General features: G+C 42.8%; 1 protein-coding gene across 1 annotated transcript in view; it reads right to left on the bottom strand.

Moving 5' to 3' along the window:
* Positions 1-18518, bottom strand: part of LOC145405391 (uncharacterized) — a 60365-nt gene extending 41847 nt beyond the window's left edge. The window contains exons 1-3 of the mRNA XM_080276797.1: positions 18459-18518; positions 15435-15712; positions 13797-13949 (exon numbers count right to left, since the gene is read on the bottom strand). Coding sequence (XP_080132923.1) covers positions 13797-13949; positions 15435-15712; positions 18459-18518 — 491 coding nt within the window. The remainder of the gene's footprint in view (positions 1-13796; positions 13950-15434; positions 15713-18458) is intronic.
* Positions 18519-19119: the final 601 nt, after the last annotated feature.

The raw sequence follows: 19119 nt of genomic DNA, 5'->3' as shown, positions 1-19119 counted from the left end.
TGTGTCTGGTATTTCAGAGTTCTAGGAAGAAGGTCTAGGACTTATTCTCACACTAAGGGCCGTATTCTATGTGGTTTTCGAAATTTCGTAACAACTTTTTCTTGGAGATTTTTTTTTTTCTCTCTCTCTCTCTCTCACACACACACACACACACACACACACACACACACACACACACATACACATATTAAACTACACATTCTTTCAATAATTCCTCCTGGTACCAAGGTGCAAGCGTAGAAATTCGGAACTACTTCGCTCCTTCCAGTCTAATGCCTCCCGGAAGCGTAACTGCAATCTCGTCATCATTCACGGTTTGTCGAAGGCGAAGGGCTTGTTGCAGCTCAGAGGAGTGGAATTATTGACCGCTTGTTCCTGGGTCGGCAGCTCTCGTATATGTATCCAGTCTGTGTTTTACGTGTCCTGAACAGCATCTGGGACTGAATTCACAGTTCAACTGGTAATCATTTCTATCTCGTAAGAAGGACCTCTTTTCTCGTGAAGGTCAAGGAGAATGATGCAGAGAATATGTCCATATATCTTCTTCTCCTTGCCAAAACAGTTCTTAATAACAACAGAGAAATGAACTTAAATTAATAAATGAATCCTGCCCCGATCGCCAAGGCACAGGGACACAATCTTCTGTCTTTGGGGAATTGATTTGTTCCCACCCACACTTTGTGCACGGGTATCACTGTGGAGGACTTCCGGAAAGCAGAATGAGATGTGTATATTCAAACAATCTCTGTTTTAGTGGCAATACCTGTGGGCATAAAACTGATTACATGGACTGGAATGTTAGAATTAATTCAGATTGATTATGCTATATACGACTAGGTTGTTAGGTTCGGTATGCGAGGTAACGTATTTGTGTTAGGCTGGGTTAAGTAGATCTGGGAGTGTTGAAGTGTTTAGTCTAGTGTAGTCTACTCTCTCTCTCTCTCTCTAATATATATATATATATATATATATATATATATATATATATATATATATATATATATATATATATATATATATGTAATGTGTGTGTGTGTGTCTGTGTGTAATCAAACGCGACGCGAATACAGTGTATATTCATGACAAATATATTCTTGTATTACTTCACATGTTATCTAAACGTGCAAAACTCTAAACTCAATGAACGTTTTGTGTCGATAAGTCACAAAAACGAGAAAAAAAGGAAGCTAAATCATAAAAACTTAGAATTCAGACATGTCGTGTGTGACTCTCTTTTGTCGTGTTCGTCACTTCCACATTCGACCCCCATAGTTTCCATATATAGCCACTCTGTGATAGTCTTTTATGCTGTGTCTACGGCCGTGAGATTATACTGGCTCTGTAAATGTGCTATATAATATGAGGTTTGTTTGTCGTTACCGATATACCTTTACTTTTGCCGTTATTGATATGTTTAGTTCGCTTGTCTTAGTCTGTCGTCTGTGATATGCTAGTTGTTATTGATAGTTTTGTTCTATTAACATGCTTCGTCTTCCTGTTTCACTTCTTTTCCTTCCTCTTCCCCCCCCCCACCCCAAGCAGTATATTGTGGGTAAAAAGAGACCACCACAAACATACAGGCGTTACGTTACTCCTTCACTACGAAAGAATATTCCCAAAGACTAAATAATATCTACACTACAATATTTCTCCTCTATGGTGGCTGAAATCGTCTGACGGAGGCAAAAATAAACCATACTGGAGGGATTTACTTTTCTTCACTACCCACTTTCACACCTGAGTCTCCTATATTATTCTTTTTTAGTGACTGACTTTTTCCCGGATTCACTTAGCCTCGTCTTGGCTCCTATGACTCACTCGAGGCTCAATAAAATCATATGGCATTAGGTGGAACAGAATATTAAAGTTACCCCGAACATCAGAGGGTTAATGGTAACACTCCTAACACTCAGATTCCAAGACACACTCAACTGAATAATATCGTCTTGCGTTAGCTGGAAGAGAATACTAAATTGGAGTTGCCCCGTCCATGACAGCAGCTGAAAGGATTAATCACAATTTTGTTTCCTGCTTCAGACCTTTACTTCCTCCTCGTTGCCCCCTCAATTCTCCTCTAACATCTACTCCTCCTTATTTGCTTCTTAACAGTTCTCTCCTCCTCCTCCTCCTCCTCCTCCCGTTCCTCCTCTCCTTCCTCTTTAATTCCTTTTCCACTGCCATCTCTTACGAGTTTTCCCCGTTTTCATGATCCATCCTCTTTCTCTTATCAGTTTCGGCGTTTCTGCTTATCTAACTTTCTTCCTCTGCACATTTTAAATCTTATTTCATCTCTCTGTATCCCTTTCTCCTCTCTCCAGCCCAACCCATCTCTCTCTCTCTCTCTTTCCCTCTCCCTCTCTCTCTCTCTCATTACCACGTCCATCCACCATGCTAAAAGCGCTATGGATTTTGCTATTATTTTTACTGTCTACAAAGGCATGAGTATGTGAGGGAATGTGCGTGCCTATCATGTATATTTATCTTCACGTACACAAAAACATGCATACATATATTTTCCTAACCTAAACACGAGAAAGAAACCTGATCTATATGCATGTATGAATGAATGTACGTATGTATGTATCAATCAGTCTGTCTATGTATTTACCTATCTATCTATCTATCTATCTATCTGGCGATGTAAGTACGAGTCGAAGAAAGTTAATGTAAATATGTCCGCGTATAACAACTAAGCATATTAGAATTTTCCTGCCATAACTACAAGTCAAGAAAACTGATGCATACTACATATATTTTCACGTATAAAAACAACGTCATACATATAAACATTTTCCTAGCCTAAAAACGAGTGAAAGAAGCCTGGCGTCTATAAATCTCCGCTCTACAAACATCTATGCAAACAAAAATTTTTTTCCATAACCCACACCCGAATGGAGGAAAGCCTGTGTATATTTCCCCTCAAGTATACAATCAGGAGTATACAAATCCTCCCCTAGTCCAAAGAAGAGTGGAAGAACGCTGATGTATGTTTATCTTCACGTATACAAAGATCAGTGCAAACAATTCTTTTCCCAACATAAATACTGGTGGAAGACAGGCAACAAAGGATCTAAGGTTACGAAATTTCAGGCAGCCTTCATTCCTCTTTCTTTTCTCTCTCTGCTGTTTTCTTTGATCTCCTTCTCCTGTCTTCTCTCCTCTTTCCCTTGCACCATACTCCCCTCTATCTTCTGTCTCCTCTTTTCCCTATCTTCTCTGCAATTTTCTCTCATTCTGTTGTACCAGCATTTTTCTCCCTTCTCTCCTTTTTCTTTCATATTTTCATTCCCCTTCCTTTCATATTTAATCTTCCTTTCTTATTTTTTCCCTTCTGTGCCTTAAAAACATTGTCTCTTCTTTCCATAATTATCTTGTCTCCTATCTCTACTAACTTTTCTCTTTTGCTTTCATTTTTTCTTCTCCTTTCCTCCACTCCGTCTCATATTTCTTCTCTGCCTTTACCACGACCACCACAACGACGATTACCACTATCATAAACAAGCATCACTATCATTACCACTATCACCATTTCACCACCACCAACAACAACAACAACAACAACAACAACATTAATACAATCTAACCCTTCCAGATCGAAATATGCCTTCTCAGTTGAATAAAATCGTCTGGCGAGGAAAAAAAAATTACAATAAGACGTCATCGTGGTGAAGGAGGTCGAGTTCCACGTCCTCATGCTCACCCTGCCTCATTCTGTCTTACCCGGAAGTGGCTAACCCCTTCACTACGATCACGCCTTTCTTGGGAGTTTATTCTTGCTGCCACTAGACGATCTTATTCTGCTTTGGACAGCCCACTGGTAGAAAGGGAGTTAACGAAGGCCGTGTACAAATCTCCAACTCGAAATTTATACGTTTTTTACTCTGACTTGGCCTGGAAATGTCCTCTCTCGATCTTGAATGCTGACTTGTGGCAAAAGATTAACACTAGAATAAAATGCTGGCTAAAAATAAGTGCCATGGATAGGACGAAGAGGCGTCATACTGTCTTTTTCTGCCACCTAGCAATGTGAGGTTAGCTGCAAAGGACGAAAATCTGGGCCAAGTTAAGGTGAAGGAACTATAGCAGAGAGGGGGTTAACCAAAGCTGTACATACTGTAAACCTCCAGTTCGAAAATTACCGTAACTTGGCCCAGATTTTTATCCCATTGCGGCTTACTTTGCACAGCTCAGTGGCAGAATATGACACTACTCTGGCTCTACATCTTTACCACAGCACCTCTTCGTAACTAGCATTACCTTCTAATGTTGATCTCTTGTTATAATTCACTACTGAAGATGGAAAGATGGTCATTATGGGCAAGTTTAATGTATAAATGGTAAAGTAGACCTGAAGGTAATGAAAGCCGTATCTAACTCCCCAGTCCAATGTTTCCTTAATTGAAATCGTCTGCACATAGCAAGAATAGTTAGTTTATATGGCGAGGGATTAATTTTAGCTTCACGTCCTGAATTATTAATGACGATAGGTTAATTTTCAGTTCCACGTCCTGAACTATAAATAACAAGAGCTTAATTTCTTCTTTAAATCTTAAAATATAAGTGGTGAGGGTTTAATTTCCGCTCCACATCCTGAAATATTAATGACGAGGGGTTAATTTCGGCTCCACGTCCGTATCCTCGCACTACCTCATTTTCTTCCGTACCCAGAACTGGTTAATTTCCCGCCGTTTCCTCGGAGTCGAGGTAATCTCGTCTAAAAATCTCTCGGGGTCAGTATGCAAGAGAGAGAAAGCGCGCCCTTATTTTTAGCGCCAAAATATCGGGTTGGGGATAATCTAGCGTTTCCTTCGCCGCGTTCCTGGAGGTGGCTGAATTTTTTGGCTAACCATTTCTTTAATATATTTCCTTGAACTTCCAAATAAACGCACCCAAAATACTTATATTCTTTCAACGCATTTCCTGTAACTTTCCAATAAACGCATCCATAATATTTAGCGAGAGTAGAAATGTGTGTGTGTGTATAATGCGCCTAAAACTTACCAGGAGTGTGAATTATAAATCATTGATGACGATTCATCTATTTCCCGTAACTTTCAAAAAAACATCCCAGATATTTAGCTGAAAGTAAAGGTTGTACCAAGTATCCTAGAATTTATTGCATGGGGAATGGGGATATAATATTATGGGTGTATAACATTGACGTGATATACAAAGTGACCCATAAATTAATAAAGCTCCCTTTCCATTCCGTCGGGCAGTTTCTCGGTCGTTGTGGGGACGTCTCAGTCACCGTTCAGTGTCTATGCTCCATCATTTATTCATTTCCTACACCCACTGCCACATCGACGCCCACGCCAGCAGACTGAGCCGCCCCCCGCAACACATACGATACCACCAGGAGAGTTTGTATGGTTAGGCGTTATCGATGGACCACCCTAGACAGCGTACGGTATTTCCTCTACCATAAAAATGAAACCTCACAGTAATTAGGCCTAACCAAGGGAGGTGTGTGTGTGTGTGTGTGTGTGTGTGTGTGTGTGTGTGTGTGTGTGTGTGTGTGTGTGTGTGTGTGTGTGTGTGATCTTAAAGCTTGCTGAAGGTGAGTGACGATATTGTTTAAAACTCTGATGATTTACTTAATATTTCCAGCAACTTTGGGGAGGAAAATGTTGGTCAGTGCACTTGTGAGTGAAATTTAGTGAAGAACTACGATACATTTTGATACAATTTTCCAGACGGTTCACTTACCACTAAAGCTCTTACAGCTCCCTGACAGCTAAGCAAAATCGTCTGGCATTAGCTAGAACAGAGTATTAAAAGTACTATAGTGCATTCACTTTAACTTGGGCCAAATGTTCTTCCCTTTGCAGATTATTTCACGTACTTCAGTGGCAGGAAAAGACAATACTGTGGCTCTACATCCTTTCTGTTCTACTTTTTCGTGATTAGCATCATATTCTAATGTTAGTCTGTTGTTATAACTCAGCGATGGATGGATGGCAATTTTAGGCCTTGGTAAAGTGAATAGAGTATAGTTTTCCAACTCATAAGAGGGTTAATGGCACCGGTACTGACAATCTCAAGCCCCTCTGCTTCAACAAAATCGACTCTCGTAAGCCAGAAAAATATACCAGAATTTTCCAGACTATGAAAAGGGTTAATACTTTTCATACAACCTTTTATATATATATATATATATATATATATATATATATATATATATATATATATATATATATATATATGAAGAGAATGAGACGTCATGTTTACAATATTTTCGCACTCCTGACGATTTTATTCAGCATAGGATCAGCTTTCTGAACCGTAGAGGTGAGATCCAGGTTTCACATACCCTTTCACTAACAGGGGGTTCTCATATTCTATACAAAATCGTCTTGTAGTAGCATAAATGAATGTAAAAAAGACGCTACCGTACTCTAAGGATTAATCCATTTCCTTACCTCTTTCCTTTAAAAAAATAAATCAATAAAGCCAATACAGTGCTTAGCTACGAGGGTAAAAGTAAAACAGACTGGCAGCAACAAGAATACGGTACAAAAAGGCGTCGTGTTTAATTAGTACGTCTAACTTTAAAGAAAAAAAAAAAAAGAGGGAAAGAAAGCTTTATATGAGTTGTAACTCTGGGAATTCGTGAAGGAGAATGGGGACTGGCCTATATTTAGTGCGTGTACGATTCACTCAATATATATTTCCTTAAGATAAAAAAATACCTCAAATAATTAGCTAGGGAAGGTAAGAGTTGCGTTCGTTATCCTCCTGGGAATTAATGAAGGCGAATGGGGCTGTATTTTTGGTGCGGAGGATGGTAAGTATGGGAGGGAATTTTTCTCATTTTCTGGAATCTTTTTGGAAGGTGGGGGAAGGTAATGTATGATTGAAACACCACCCTCCCTTCCCCCTCTCCCTGACCTCTTCCTCCCTCTACCCCCTCACCTTCCCTCTCTCTGCACCCTCACCCTCCAGTTCTCCTCCTGACCCAAATATCTCCTTCTGATCCTCCTTTTCTCGTCCCACCAGGGCATCGACCCGTTGTCCGATGGACACCCTAGGCCCCGCCCCTCTCCATTTCGACCAGTCTTACACAGACTTTTTCGGCCCGCCCCTCTCCATTTCGACCAGTCTTACACAGACCTTTCCGCCACGCCCCGCCCCGCCCGACCTGACCCAAAACCCTGCCCGCCCTGTTTCGACCACTCCTCCACCCACCTGCCTCGTCTCACCCTTTTCGAGCTAATGTTCACAAACCCGCACTATTTCGATATGAGTTACACTGAACCGTCCCATTCCATCTGAGTTAAACCCATCTTAACTCGATCTGATGGACACATACTCGTCGCGTTTCTCTGATTTACACACTCCCACCCTACTTCACTCTGAAATTCACACTCCAACCCCATTTCGATCAGATTTACATAAAACCGGCCCCATGTCGATCAGATTTACACAAACCCGCCCCATTTCGATTGACTTATACAAACCCGCGGCGTTTCAGTCTGTTCCATACACACTCCAGCTCCATTTCAACTTCCCACCCATTTTTTTTTTTTCTTAACTGACACCCTCTTCCCCCACTTCACCTTTCCTTACTCCACCCCTTCTCCCTGCCACACTCCCCTTATCACTCTGCTTCACAGCTCCACTTTGCCCTGCCTCACTCCTCCATTTCACCCTTTCTCACTCCTCCACCTCATCCTGTCTCACTTCTCTACATCACCTGCCTCACTGCTCCACTTCAACCTGCCTCAATCTTCTACTTAAACCCATCTCACTCCTCCACTTCAACCCATCCCACTCCTCCGCTTAGATCTGCCTCACTCCACTTCAACTTGCCTCACTCTTCCACTTCAACCTGCCTCACTCCATCCAATTTCACTCTGCCTCATTTTAATTTGACCAGCCTGTCTCATTCAGATAATGACTGTTATTACTTTATTCTGACTACGGCCTTACGAAATTATTGATATTGCCAGGCCTCTGAGGAGAAACAGCACCATGCCTGAGCTATTTCAACCTTTAGCGGGTCGTTTCGTATCCATATCATTTCGTATTCGTGACCGCGTCGTTTCGTACCTGTGTCGTTTGGTACCCGCGTCATTTCGTAAGAAAGACGTTTTGTAACGAACTAAAAACTACGAATAAATATGAATACTTTGAAATTAAACTTTGGCAATGATAACCTAGCTTGTGACTAACTTTGTGGCCTGTCAGGAAATTTTATTTCCTGTGTATGTAACGCCTTTTTACAGGTTTATCCATTTGAAAGTGTCCAAGCTGAACTGTACAGTCACTCATAAAAGAAAAGACCCCCCCCCCTGCGTTAGAGGCAATATAACTCGGGGTATTCAGTGTTGGTAACAGTGTATTTGACGTCAGCCATATGGGGGGATGAGGAGGGGTGTTTGAGAGGAGGGCGGAGTTAATCTGCACGAAACACTGCTTCAATCCACAATTCGAGTCAAACATACGTTATATCTGACTTGTTATGTTGTCCATCACACAAAATTAACTTTATGCTACAAGAACAAAGAACTTTCAGGTGATAACACAAACCCATACCCGAAACATTTATGCATTAATGCCGCACATGATGCAAATGAAACCCCCGGCCTCAAGAGTTAAATGAATGGGCTCGACACACTTGGAATGATCTTTGAATGAACTTCCCCCAAACGCAGCTTCATACCCCCACACCTGACGTCATTTACAGTGTTACCAGGACCGATATCATATTGGTTGAAAGGTATCTTGGCGTGGGGGGGGGGGTCGTTTCTTTTATGAGTGACTGTACCTCGAAAATAACGCTACCAAAATTTAGCGTTGTTTATTATATTAAACCCTACCCCTCCAAGGGAATGGGCCTAATATGTTTACATAGCTAGTTTGCTGGAGTTCTGGGGGGGGGAGGGAATCAGATAATATAGGGAAAATTTTTCATCATCTGAGATGATTACGAAGCGGGCAACACGACTGTCACAGGCGCTGCGAGCTTGCGGATGGATATATGGCCAAAGTGAAAATAATGAATTGTGATTTTCTATACTAGGCTATGAACTGCGTTTTTACTCTTTAACAGAATACTTATATTATGATTACTAGTTAAATCAAATAGCAGCTGAAAGTAAATGAAACATTTTGAGGTAGATTATCGTTTCAGTTTACAAATAAAACAATCAATTACCGATATCTCTTTAGCTATCAAAATACAGAGTGCGTCCTGCAGCAGTAGTTGGAAATTTACTATGTGAAGGTACGAAACGAACTGGCTACGAAATAACTTTGGTACTAAATGACAGCAGTAAGAACAGACGTGTTAAAGAAACGTCTTAGTACGAAATGGCACGGATACAAAACAACTATAACGTACTTCGCCTACCCCACACCACACCACTTGACTCTAACCTGCCCTGGAGAGTTCCATTTAAGTTAGTCCTATTACGTTCCATCCCATTTCAGACCTTTTCATCCCGTTCTGCACCATTTCACCCTATTTCAACCTATTTTATAGCAACCCAATCCATTTCAAGTGAAGATAAACTACTCCATCTCACTTCAACCTATTTAATAATGCATCACCACATTTTAATTTGGCTAATGCCGTCCTACTTGGCATACTTACCATATACCACGTCCCACCCCATTTCAACCTGCTTTATATCACACCATCCATTCCCCCACACCCATTCAATTCACCCTGTGCCGCCTCACCTCACTGAAACTGACCCTACATCACCCCACACAATTTCACCTTGCCCTGCTGTGCCCCATTACACTGTCTCGCACTTTTTCACTCCATACTGACGTGCCCAGTCCCTCCTTACCCCCTTCATTTTCCTTCTGCTCCTCTCACCAAACCTTGCCCCGTCCCCGTCTTTCTTCCCAAATGCACCCCGCTCCACCTTGCCCCATCCTGCCCAGCCCTTCACCCCTAACATCGCCCCGCCCAGGTCCTAAACAGCAAAAGATGGAGGTGGGGGAGGGTAAGCAGCACCTGACGCCCCACACGGCGATAATTAGGCCACGTGAGATAGTTACGTAGATCAGGATGTCGCCCTCCCCCTCCTTCACTCTCCATGCCTCTCTTTTACCCTACCCGCCTCACCCTGCCTTTCATTTACTCTGTTTCACCCTGTTTTTTCCTTACCCTACCTCTCTCTTGTCATTTCTTATCCTGCCCCTCTTACTCTGACCCACCCTTCCTTTCCATTACCATGCCTCACCATCCCTGGCTCACTTATTCTGCTTTTTCTTACCCTGCTTCGCCTCCTGCCTTTCCTTACCCTGCTTCATCCCCTGCCTCACTCTCCCTGTCTCTTTCCCTGTCTTAATTTTACCGTGCATCAACCTCTATTTCTCTTACTCTGCCTCTCTCACTGCCTCTCTTACCGTGCCATACCTCGACTCTCCCTTTCCCTGCCTCCGCCTACGTCTTTCGTACCCTTCCTTTCCTTCCCCTACCTCAATTTGCATTTCCCATAACATACATCACCCTGCCTCTCTTTCTCCCTAGCTCACCCTGGTTTTCTTATCCCACCTAAACCTCCCTGCTTTTCCCTAACCTGCCTCGCCCTCCTCCCCTCGCTTACCGTCTTCCCTAACCTTCTGTTACACGCCCTGCCTCACCCTCCCAGCTTCTCCCTCGCACTTATTGTCCTCCCTTTCTTACCCTGTCTCCCACGCTCACGCTTCCTCTTCCTCACTCACCCTCCCCACCTTCTTTCACCCTGTCCCTCCCTCCTCACCTTCCCCTTTCCGATACGCACAGCCATCCGTGCCTTCTCTCCTTCCTTATCCTATTTCTCCCTCACCTTGCATTCCCCGCCTCACCCTGCTACCCTAAACGTCTCCCTCCTTCCCTCCCTTCCTTCCCTGTTCCCCATATCTCCCTAACTTTTCCTGTTGCTCGTGCTTCTTTCCTTCCCTCCATTTCGCTTTTTCTTGTTTGACTTTTTTTTTTTTTTTAAAGGAATGACTTCTTGCAAGATGGTCCCCCCCCCTCTCTCTCTCTCCCGTGTATCTTTCTCTAATTACATCTCTCCCTCCCTGTCTCCTTCCTCATCCATCTTCCTTCTTCCCTCGTTTTTTGACCCATTTACTTCACCCTTTGTTCTCTCTCTCTCTCTCTCTCTCCCCTAAATCCATCGTCTCCCACCACTCTCTCTTTCCTCCCCTCAAATCCTCTTCCTGTCCTCAATCCCCTTCCTCCCTTCACCCTCTCTTCCCACCATCAATCTCTCCTTTCACTCCTTCATATAGTCTGAGAGAGAGAGAGAGAGAGAGAGAGAGAGAGAGAGAGAGAGAGAGAGAGAGAGAGAGAGAGAGAGAAATTATCTGGCTTATAAACTAGCGAGTGCGTCAGAGAATTACAGAGCAGTGGCGCCATCTTCAGTGCGCATCTCGTACTTCACTTGGTAATCACTGGCAATGGCGGGCTAATCTGCCGCTTTAATTAATTTTGTGTTAATCTCTCTCTCTCTCTCTCTCTCCTCTTGTGCTACTGCTGTTTTTAAAGCTTATTTTTCATTCATTAACTCCCCTTTTCTTGCTAACCTTCGCTCTCGTTTCCTTACACAAACTCATTTTCACACAGCCTTCCTTTTTCTGCTTTGTTCAATGTCAGGAATCCAGCTACTTAATTTGCTACCCTTTTTGTAACTCAGCATATAATTTTGCCTAGTTTTCCCTCGCTTTCGTAGCTTCATACGTCATTTTTTTCTCCCTCCTCTAGGCAAGTAAAAATATTAACTATATGGAAGAAATTGACCCATATATTGAAACGGTGCTAAATGTGAGACGGTGCTTAATGTAGTTGAAGTTAGGAACGGTGCTACATAAGGGAATATAAGTTTCGGCCCGACTATTTTACTCGAAGAAAGTTTTATTTTTCACGGTAAACAGCGTTTCTGTATGTGAGTTAATGTCTGCTATTTGTAGTATTCATTATGATGCAAAACCTAGACCTGCAATAAGACATTTTGTTGTTTTCTCGACATCAGTGTTTTTTCCCTTCCTTTACTCCCCCCCTCCTCTCTCTCAAGTACTATCTCGTGTTTGGACCTGCCGCATAAGAAGCCTCACGTGGCCTGGAGCTGCGGGAGACCTTTTGTTGTGCAGTGCTGTGATGTGTTTTGCTTCGCTTTGCTTTGGTTTGATTTGTTTTTGATGTTTAGCCCCCTCTCCATATTTAAAATTCTCAAGAACAGCGAAAGGAGGGCAGTTATGGCTTTGATAACGTAGTACATGTTGTACAACGGACTCTAATTCGTAATCCGAAATTTGAAGGGCGTGAACCCCCCAGTGATTCTCGAGGGCGGAGGCCAGCCCCCTCTCCCAAAAATAAAAACGATTACAAATAGGGGAAGGAGTTGAACGAAACTTCCCAGACAAGTTCGTCTGGTTACTCCGAAGGTTTTTCACTATACACAATATTCCAACTATGATTTTTAGGGGGGTCAGAGCCCCCCTTGCCAGTGTAAAAAAAAACTCAGAAATAGTCAATGGAAGGCAGACACGCCCTTGACATGAGTACATTTCGCACAATATACTATTATCCGTAATGCTGTATTCTGGGAGCGTAACCCCTCAGTGATATCTGGGGGTCACCCCCCTTCCCAAAAATAAAACAATCAGAATTAGGGGAAAGTGAGCACATGGATTTCAAAGAAATCGGCATACATAAAGCAGGACTGGGTATGCACTTTACATGTATTCTTTGAATGCACAGGAACTGCATAGCTATTTTATTCTTGTTCTTGGGAAAAAAAAAAAAATTACCAAGCCCATAACACACAACCTACAACGCCCAAATTCATAAAATGCACTACCTCCACCTTGCCCCACCACCCACCACCATCTCAATCACTTTTGTCAACCTCTTTCTACCGACCACGCCCAACTTTTTTTCCTTACTTCCCACCCCCTTCCCGTACACACACGTCGAGTATCCGAGGGGTGTCTTTAATATGAACTTTCCCAACTCCGGAATCGTCCAACATACAGTACTTTCTCCAAAAGGTGTGCTCTTCCTGCCCTGCTCCACTGTCCATCAACTCATTCCATTCAACTACTCTGGCGATCACACCCATTTTTGCCATTCATTGATTTTTCTCTACCTTATCGGATAAATTCCATTTACAATTTCCGCATGATACCTTCCCCATGTCAAAATCCACCACCCACCACCATCAAAGTTCGGCCCATCCATTCCTTTCTGTCAACCATACACTCATCTGCCCTTCCACCCTTCGATTTTTTCAAAGTACATCATCATCTAGCCAACCACACTCAGATCTCCCGTCCTGCCCCATCCCCCATCACCACCTTCACAGTTCGTCCTACTGAAGCCACTTTACATAACTCATCAGTTTCCTCCCTCCCCCATCCTCTACTGAATTTCCAGCAAAAAAATACTTGACTTTCACCTCTGCAGTCTACCTGTGTATGCTCATCTTCACAGGACTTACTATCCCCGACAAAACCCACAGCACACCACCATCGCAGCCAGTTTTGCATAATTTTCGCTTCATACTCCATTTTTTTTTTTTAATGCCCACTCCCTTGAGCTTCCATCTCGAATTCTGAAAAGTTTCTGTTTATACCTTCCTGGCTAACCTAAAATGACCATCACAAAGTATACTGTCCAAAAGACATCATGTCTCATCGGCCATCACTCTCCTAACCCGCCCTGCCTACCCCCTTTACAACAATAACAGTACCTATACTAATATTAATAATCCACCCATCTGTCCAGTTCCAGGTTGTCGGAAAAAAAAATATAAATCAACAGAATAAAATAGCAATAATACTAATGCACTAACCTGTCCAAATCGAGCTTCTCAACGGACACAGGGGTATTGTTTGGCCTAAGCAGCTGTATCTGTGCGGTCAGCTGTGCCTGCCCCGGAGCCTGGCTGTACGGACGGCTGCTGGGGCGTGGCGGGTGTCGGCGGCCAGAGTACACGCGTGTGGACCTCAGCAAAGAAACAGGATTAGCAGTTAGATTTATGCCCATGGACTGTGAGAGTTAGTAAGGCAGACAGTCAATTATTGCCATGAAAAAGAGGTGGAAAAAGATGGAAAGAAGGTTTAGATTTTATGCCTGTCGTCTGCACTGGAGTTATTTAGGTATACAGCCAATTCTCCCTTGCAAGAAGAAAGGGAAATTTTGATTCACGGTTGTCGAGTCTAGGATGGTTATTAAGGTAATCGATTTTTGCTTGGAAGATCAAGCTTAGATTATGTGCGAAAATAGGGTTAGATTTGTTTTTTTAATCCTTTCACTACAATAACATCTGTTGTATCTCGTAACCTCCCCCCCCCCCGAAAAAAAAAAATATTAAGCTCACTTCTGTAGTCTTCTTAATCATAATTATGAAAAATATACAGACACTTCTTTAAGGCCATGAAGTTGTGTAATAGCTACATCGGCTCTACTGCAGTGAAAATAAATTACCTTAAAACTGAAAACTTATTTTGTAGTCCCTCATTCCGACTGCGATGGCTTGTGGATATTGTTTTCACTCGGCTTGTCTGTCTGTCTGTTTGTTTGTCTCTCTGTCTGTCTGTCCGTTAACAACTTTACGCGAAAACTACTGGTGCGATTTTGACTAAAATTATATGGTTGATGGACTATGATCTTCTGTTCATCTGATTCAATTTTGGGCCAAATCGGGCCAAGGCCCAGGCTGTAGGCCCCCCCAAATGTATAAAAACGGGGACTGGAGAAAAGTTTTTTTTTTTTTTTTTATCCATAACTTTTTTCAAATTCGTTATATCGACATGAAACCAATACCTAATGGCACATCTTTCAAATCTGCATCCTATAACAAGCTTCATTACATCACGGGGATCCCCCCCCCTCAGTTAGTGGTAAGGGGGTCAATGTCAGGTGGGTCGGGCCTAAAATTTCAAATGAGCATAAAATCATAAATTTTCACCCTATTTGCTCCAAATTTGATATGTGGCATTTTTGACTAGATATCCAGTTGTGTTTATACGTCAGCACTAAAATGACTGCCGGGGACGGGTTTGCTGTGCCCTGGCACCGCTCCTTTTTTTATATTGAGTCTATTGCATTAAATTAGTAACTTAGATGTGTGTGTGTGTGTGTGTGTGTGTGTGTGTGTGTGTGTGTGTGTGTGTGTGACAGACAGCCGGGTCACGGGAAGCCAGAACCGTAATTAGGAAAGAAAAAAAAAATCAACTCCCGAATATAAGTTTGATTTGTTTTGTAATCGACAAGGAGAGCAGAATCTTTCCATATCAGAGTCTCTTCCCTTAAACATAAATTTAGGTTGTGATAGCGTAACCTGTTGATCGTAAATATATTATGCAAAGGGCAATATCGTGCCAAATTTCCAGTGGCATTAACACACATGTGATAACAGCGATATATAAAAAAAAAAGTACACACACACACACACACACACACACACACACACACACACACATCCTACCTGAGAGGTGGTGGGGTACGCTGTGTGAGTATAGGTCTGGGCGGGACATGGGGCAGGAGGGGCACGGTGAGGGGCGTCATCTGCAGCTCTGGGCGGGACGGGGCCAGGATGTTCGCGGCCTTGGCGGCGGCGGCAGTGGCATAGGTGGCAGGCCTGCCAGCGGCGGCGGAGGGCCTGGCGCTGCCGTAGACAGCATGGGGCGGGGGGCGGGGGCGGGGACGGTCGCTAGTCCGGAACACCCGTCCGCCGCTCACGTTCAGGGTCACCGTCTTGCCGTTCTGAAGGTCACAGGAACGTTATAGTATTCTCTCAACCCAAACGTTAAGCAAGTTGTATTTTTTACCCTCCTCTCCATGACTTCATGAATGCTCTGCATTAATACAACAATTTTACAAATGAAATGACGGTGTCAACATTGTATTACATATATATTCTTCCGTGCTAAGGGATCTATGTATGCGGCATGTGTTAGGAGTGTAATGCTGTATGGCATTGAGACCTGGGCAGTTAAGGAAGGGGATAATCGTAGGCTTAAACGCACAGAAATGACAGTGATTCGGTGGATGTGTAGTGCGTCCTTGAATGCAAGGCCTGGGTGGGCTAGGTTTACGATAGATGAGTTGAGAGGAAGGATGGGACTGGAGTGTATTGGTGTTGTGATGAGGAGGGGTAGATTGAGATGGTTTGGGCATGTGGAGAGGATGGGGGATGACAGTTGGGTGCAGAAAGTGAGATGTGTGAACTCTGGGGGTAAGGTTGCGAGAGGCAGACCGAACGATGTCACAGACTGTGACCTCAGGAATGAGGGACTAAATAGAGAGGTTGCCAGAGATCGAGCAGCATGGAGAGAAGCCATTAAGTGACCAGAGCCGACGCATGCAAGCATGCTGGAGTCTTTATAAAGGACACGAAACGGTTTCGAGAGAATGATTTATCTCGAAGTATGTTTCGGAATGAAATTAACAGATTCTAGTTTATTCATTTCGTTCGATACGTGATTTCAGTTCGAGGAATGTCGAGTCTAATGAAACAAATCACGTGAAATAATTATGTCTAATACAATGCTGACATCGCCAATCCGGTTGAATAATGGTATATTGTCAGTGTTGTTGGAAGTGATAAATGTTGATAGTTCTATGTAAATATAATTCTGTACTCACTTGTACTTCTGGACATACAACAAGAATCTGGGGTCGTTTACATGGCTGGCTAGGTTAAACTGGCCACAAATGAACATCGGCTTCAAGGGACGAGACGCGCTGCATGTTAACCTCCCTGAATGTGCATTTGTTTTAAAAAACGAGGAATCCTTGCGTGTGGAATGTCATTAAATAGACATTGGTGGGCCAGTATGATAATTTTAACAAATAATCTGCTTTGAAATCAGACGGGAGACAGAAGGGGAGGGGAAGTATGGAAAGGGTGGCACTGACAGGGTGAGGCAATAGGGGAGAGGCAAAGGTCGACTATCAAACTATGACACAGACATAGTGCCCCGGAGTCCTAGTCGTTTTGGAGATTGTAACGTCTCTTCCCAAGCAATTTATTTTCTGTTGTATCTCTTTATCCCGTTTTTCGTTACTGTTGCAAACTGTCAGTATTCAAGCAAAATAAATACATGCCGAACAGTGTTAGGGCCAAATAAGCAAATAAATCCCTGAGCAAATAGTGCTGCGAAGCCCCCCATATCACTTAAGGCGCATTTTTATCGTCCAAGCCGTCGGATCAGATTCGGAACCGTCTTCTGAGAAACAAAGCTGAGCCGCTTTTGTCGGACACAGTGATGTGAATATATTTCGTCGAAACCATGAGCGTCTTCGTATCTCTCCCAAACGAGTTCGGGATCGTGATATTACCACTATGTACAGTACTTAAAATCAGGGTGCAGGAAGTTAATAGTAATTCTATATGTAGCCAGTTCAACACAAGTAAATGCCATGAGTTTTCGTCAGATGATCTATTACGTCAATCCCTATGTTTACGTTTTGATCGGAGGCTATAATTTTTCGGTTTTAAGTAGCCAGACTGTGTTTGCGGACAAAAACCAAGCTGCCTTAGATTCCCAGACTCCAGCTTGGACGACAAAAATGTGCCTTTAGAATACGTGCAAGTCCGAATCATACCGGTGAAACTAATCGAATTACTCAACGACTGACTAATCATTTGTCAGCTGCCTCATAACGTTCTCAATACTGATAAACATGAACGCAATTATGAGTTACTTCAATACAAGTCCTAAGCACAAATCAGTTTTACTGAATTACGTGAAAGGAAAAAAAATGCTCTCCAGGTACCGAATCTGCATTAAGCAACGTTTTGGAAATGGTGCTCCTTTTAGTCTAGCTTAGACAGTGAACTCCATATTATTCCTCTATGCACAGTTACGAGCACATGAAACAGTTATTGCCTTTGCTCATACACGCAAGTTTTGAACCACTAATTTTTGACGAATTGCAGTGGGTGGAGTAGAGGAGTGGCATCTTCACATCTTCCCCCTACTACCACTCCTCCACCTTCCCCACAGCGGCTCGTCAGCCAAAAACAATCCTTAGTATGTGTGAAGGGACTGCTATTGCTTCATGTGCCTAAAACTGTAGCCCAACATCACTGTGGACAAGACAATTTAAAACTGGATATACCAAGAATTGTCCTAAACAATGAGAGGTAGGAAACTGCGCGGCTGGTGAAAAACTCATAGTATCTTTTAGTCTTACTCTACAGCGAACAGAGCTTACTATTTGGCAATAGTCTTTTGAAAAACAGTATCAAAACTAATCCTAAGCAACATGAGTTCAACTAGTTAAAATGCAACCAATGAAGAAGTTAACAGACTGTCGAATGTTACCGTATACACAGAAACTGACTAATGAAAAAGAAATGGTGATCGAGAACTGAAACTGTTATGATTAATACTTAATAACAAATTAGCTTATAGTATACCGGAAAAACTTTCAGGGGTTCCATGCAAGAAAGAAAAAGTAATGCCATGGCTTACTTTACAAAAACGTTATCAAATATACCAACCTCATATTTCCGTAGTCTCGCGGCAGACTGGTTTTGTTTGTTTTTGGCCTGCTGGAGCATTGAAGAGAGGCAGTGTGAGTCCTACTGAGTTCTAGTAGTCACAATCTTACCCCTCCCGCCGCGCGCCCCCACCCTCCCACTTCTTACTGGTTCCCAACTTCCCATGGCCTTAGTCACCACTCCTCGGGGAAGCAGTGGGGTGATTCAGCATAGTTTACTGTAAGAACATGTTATCGGGTGTGCTCTTATGTTTACTCTTTTTTCTCGAGGATTTCATCACAAACTCAAAAGTTCCAATATCAAGGTGTGGGTTAACCTGCTTCACACCAGACTGTCCTCAGCAAAAACATTCTAACGGCAACACTTCAAAAACACTGAGGTTTGGCAGTTGATATGGTTGTACCTTCCTGGGGCAGAAGAGTGACTCGAGCACAGTGGCCTCAACGATTTCATGACGTTTCTTTGAACCATTTTCTTTAGTGTAAAATGATGAGGTCACTCGTACCCGATATTATTACCGTGTCACTGCATCACGTCAAGTTTTGCTTGTCAAATCTTAACAGATGGTTCAGTAACTCGGATAATTAAAATGCAAATTAAATTTCTTAAGGCTCATGTTGTTTCTCATACATTTGTTGTGTTCTTTTACTTTTGTTTCTAC

The sequence above is a fragment of the Coenobita brevimanus genome, chromosome 66, assembly GCF_032717465.1.
Source record: "Coenobita brevimanus isolate Jiangsu-jjx chromosome 66, ASM3271746v2, whole genome shotgun sequence".
NCBI classification, from domain to species: domain Eukaryota; kingdom Metazoa; phylum Arthropoda; class Malacostraca; order Decapoda; family Coenobitidae; genus Coenobita; species Coenobita brevimanus.
Note: the sequence above shows the minus strand (reverse complement) of the source record. Positions and strands in the feature narration are given on the sequence as shown.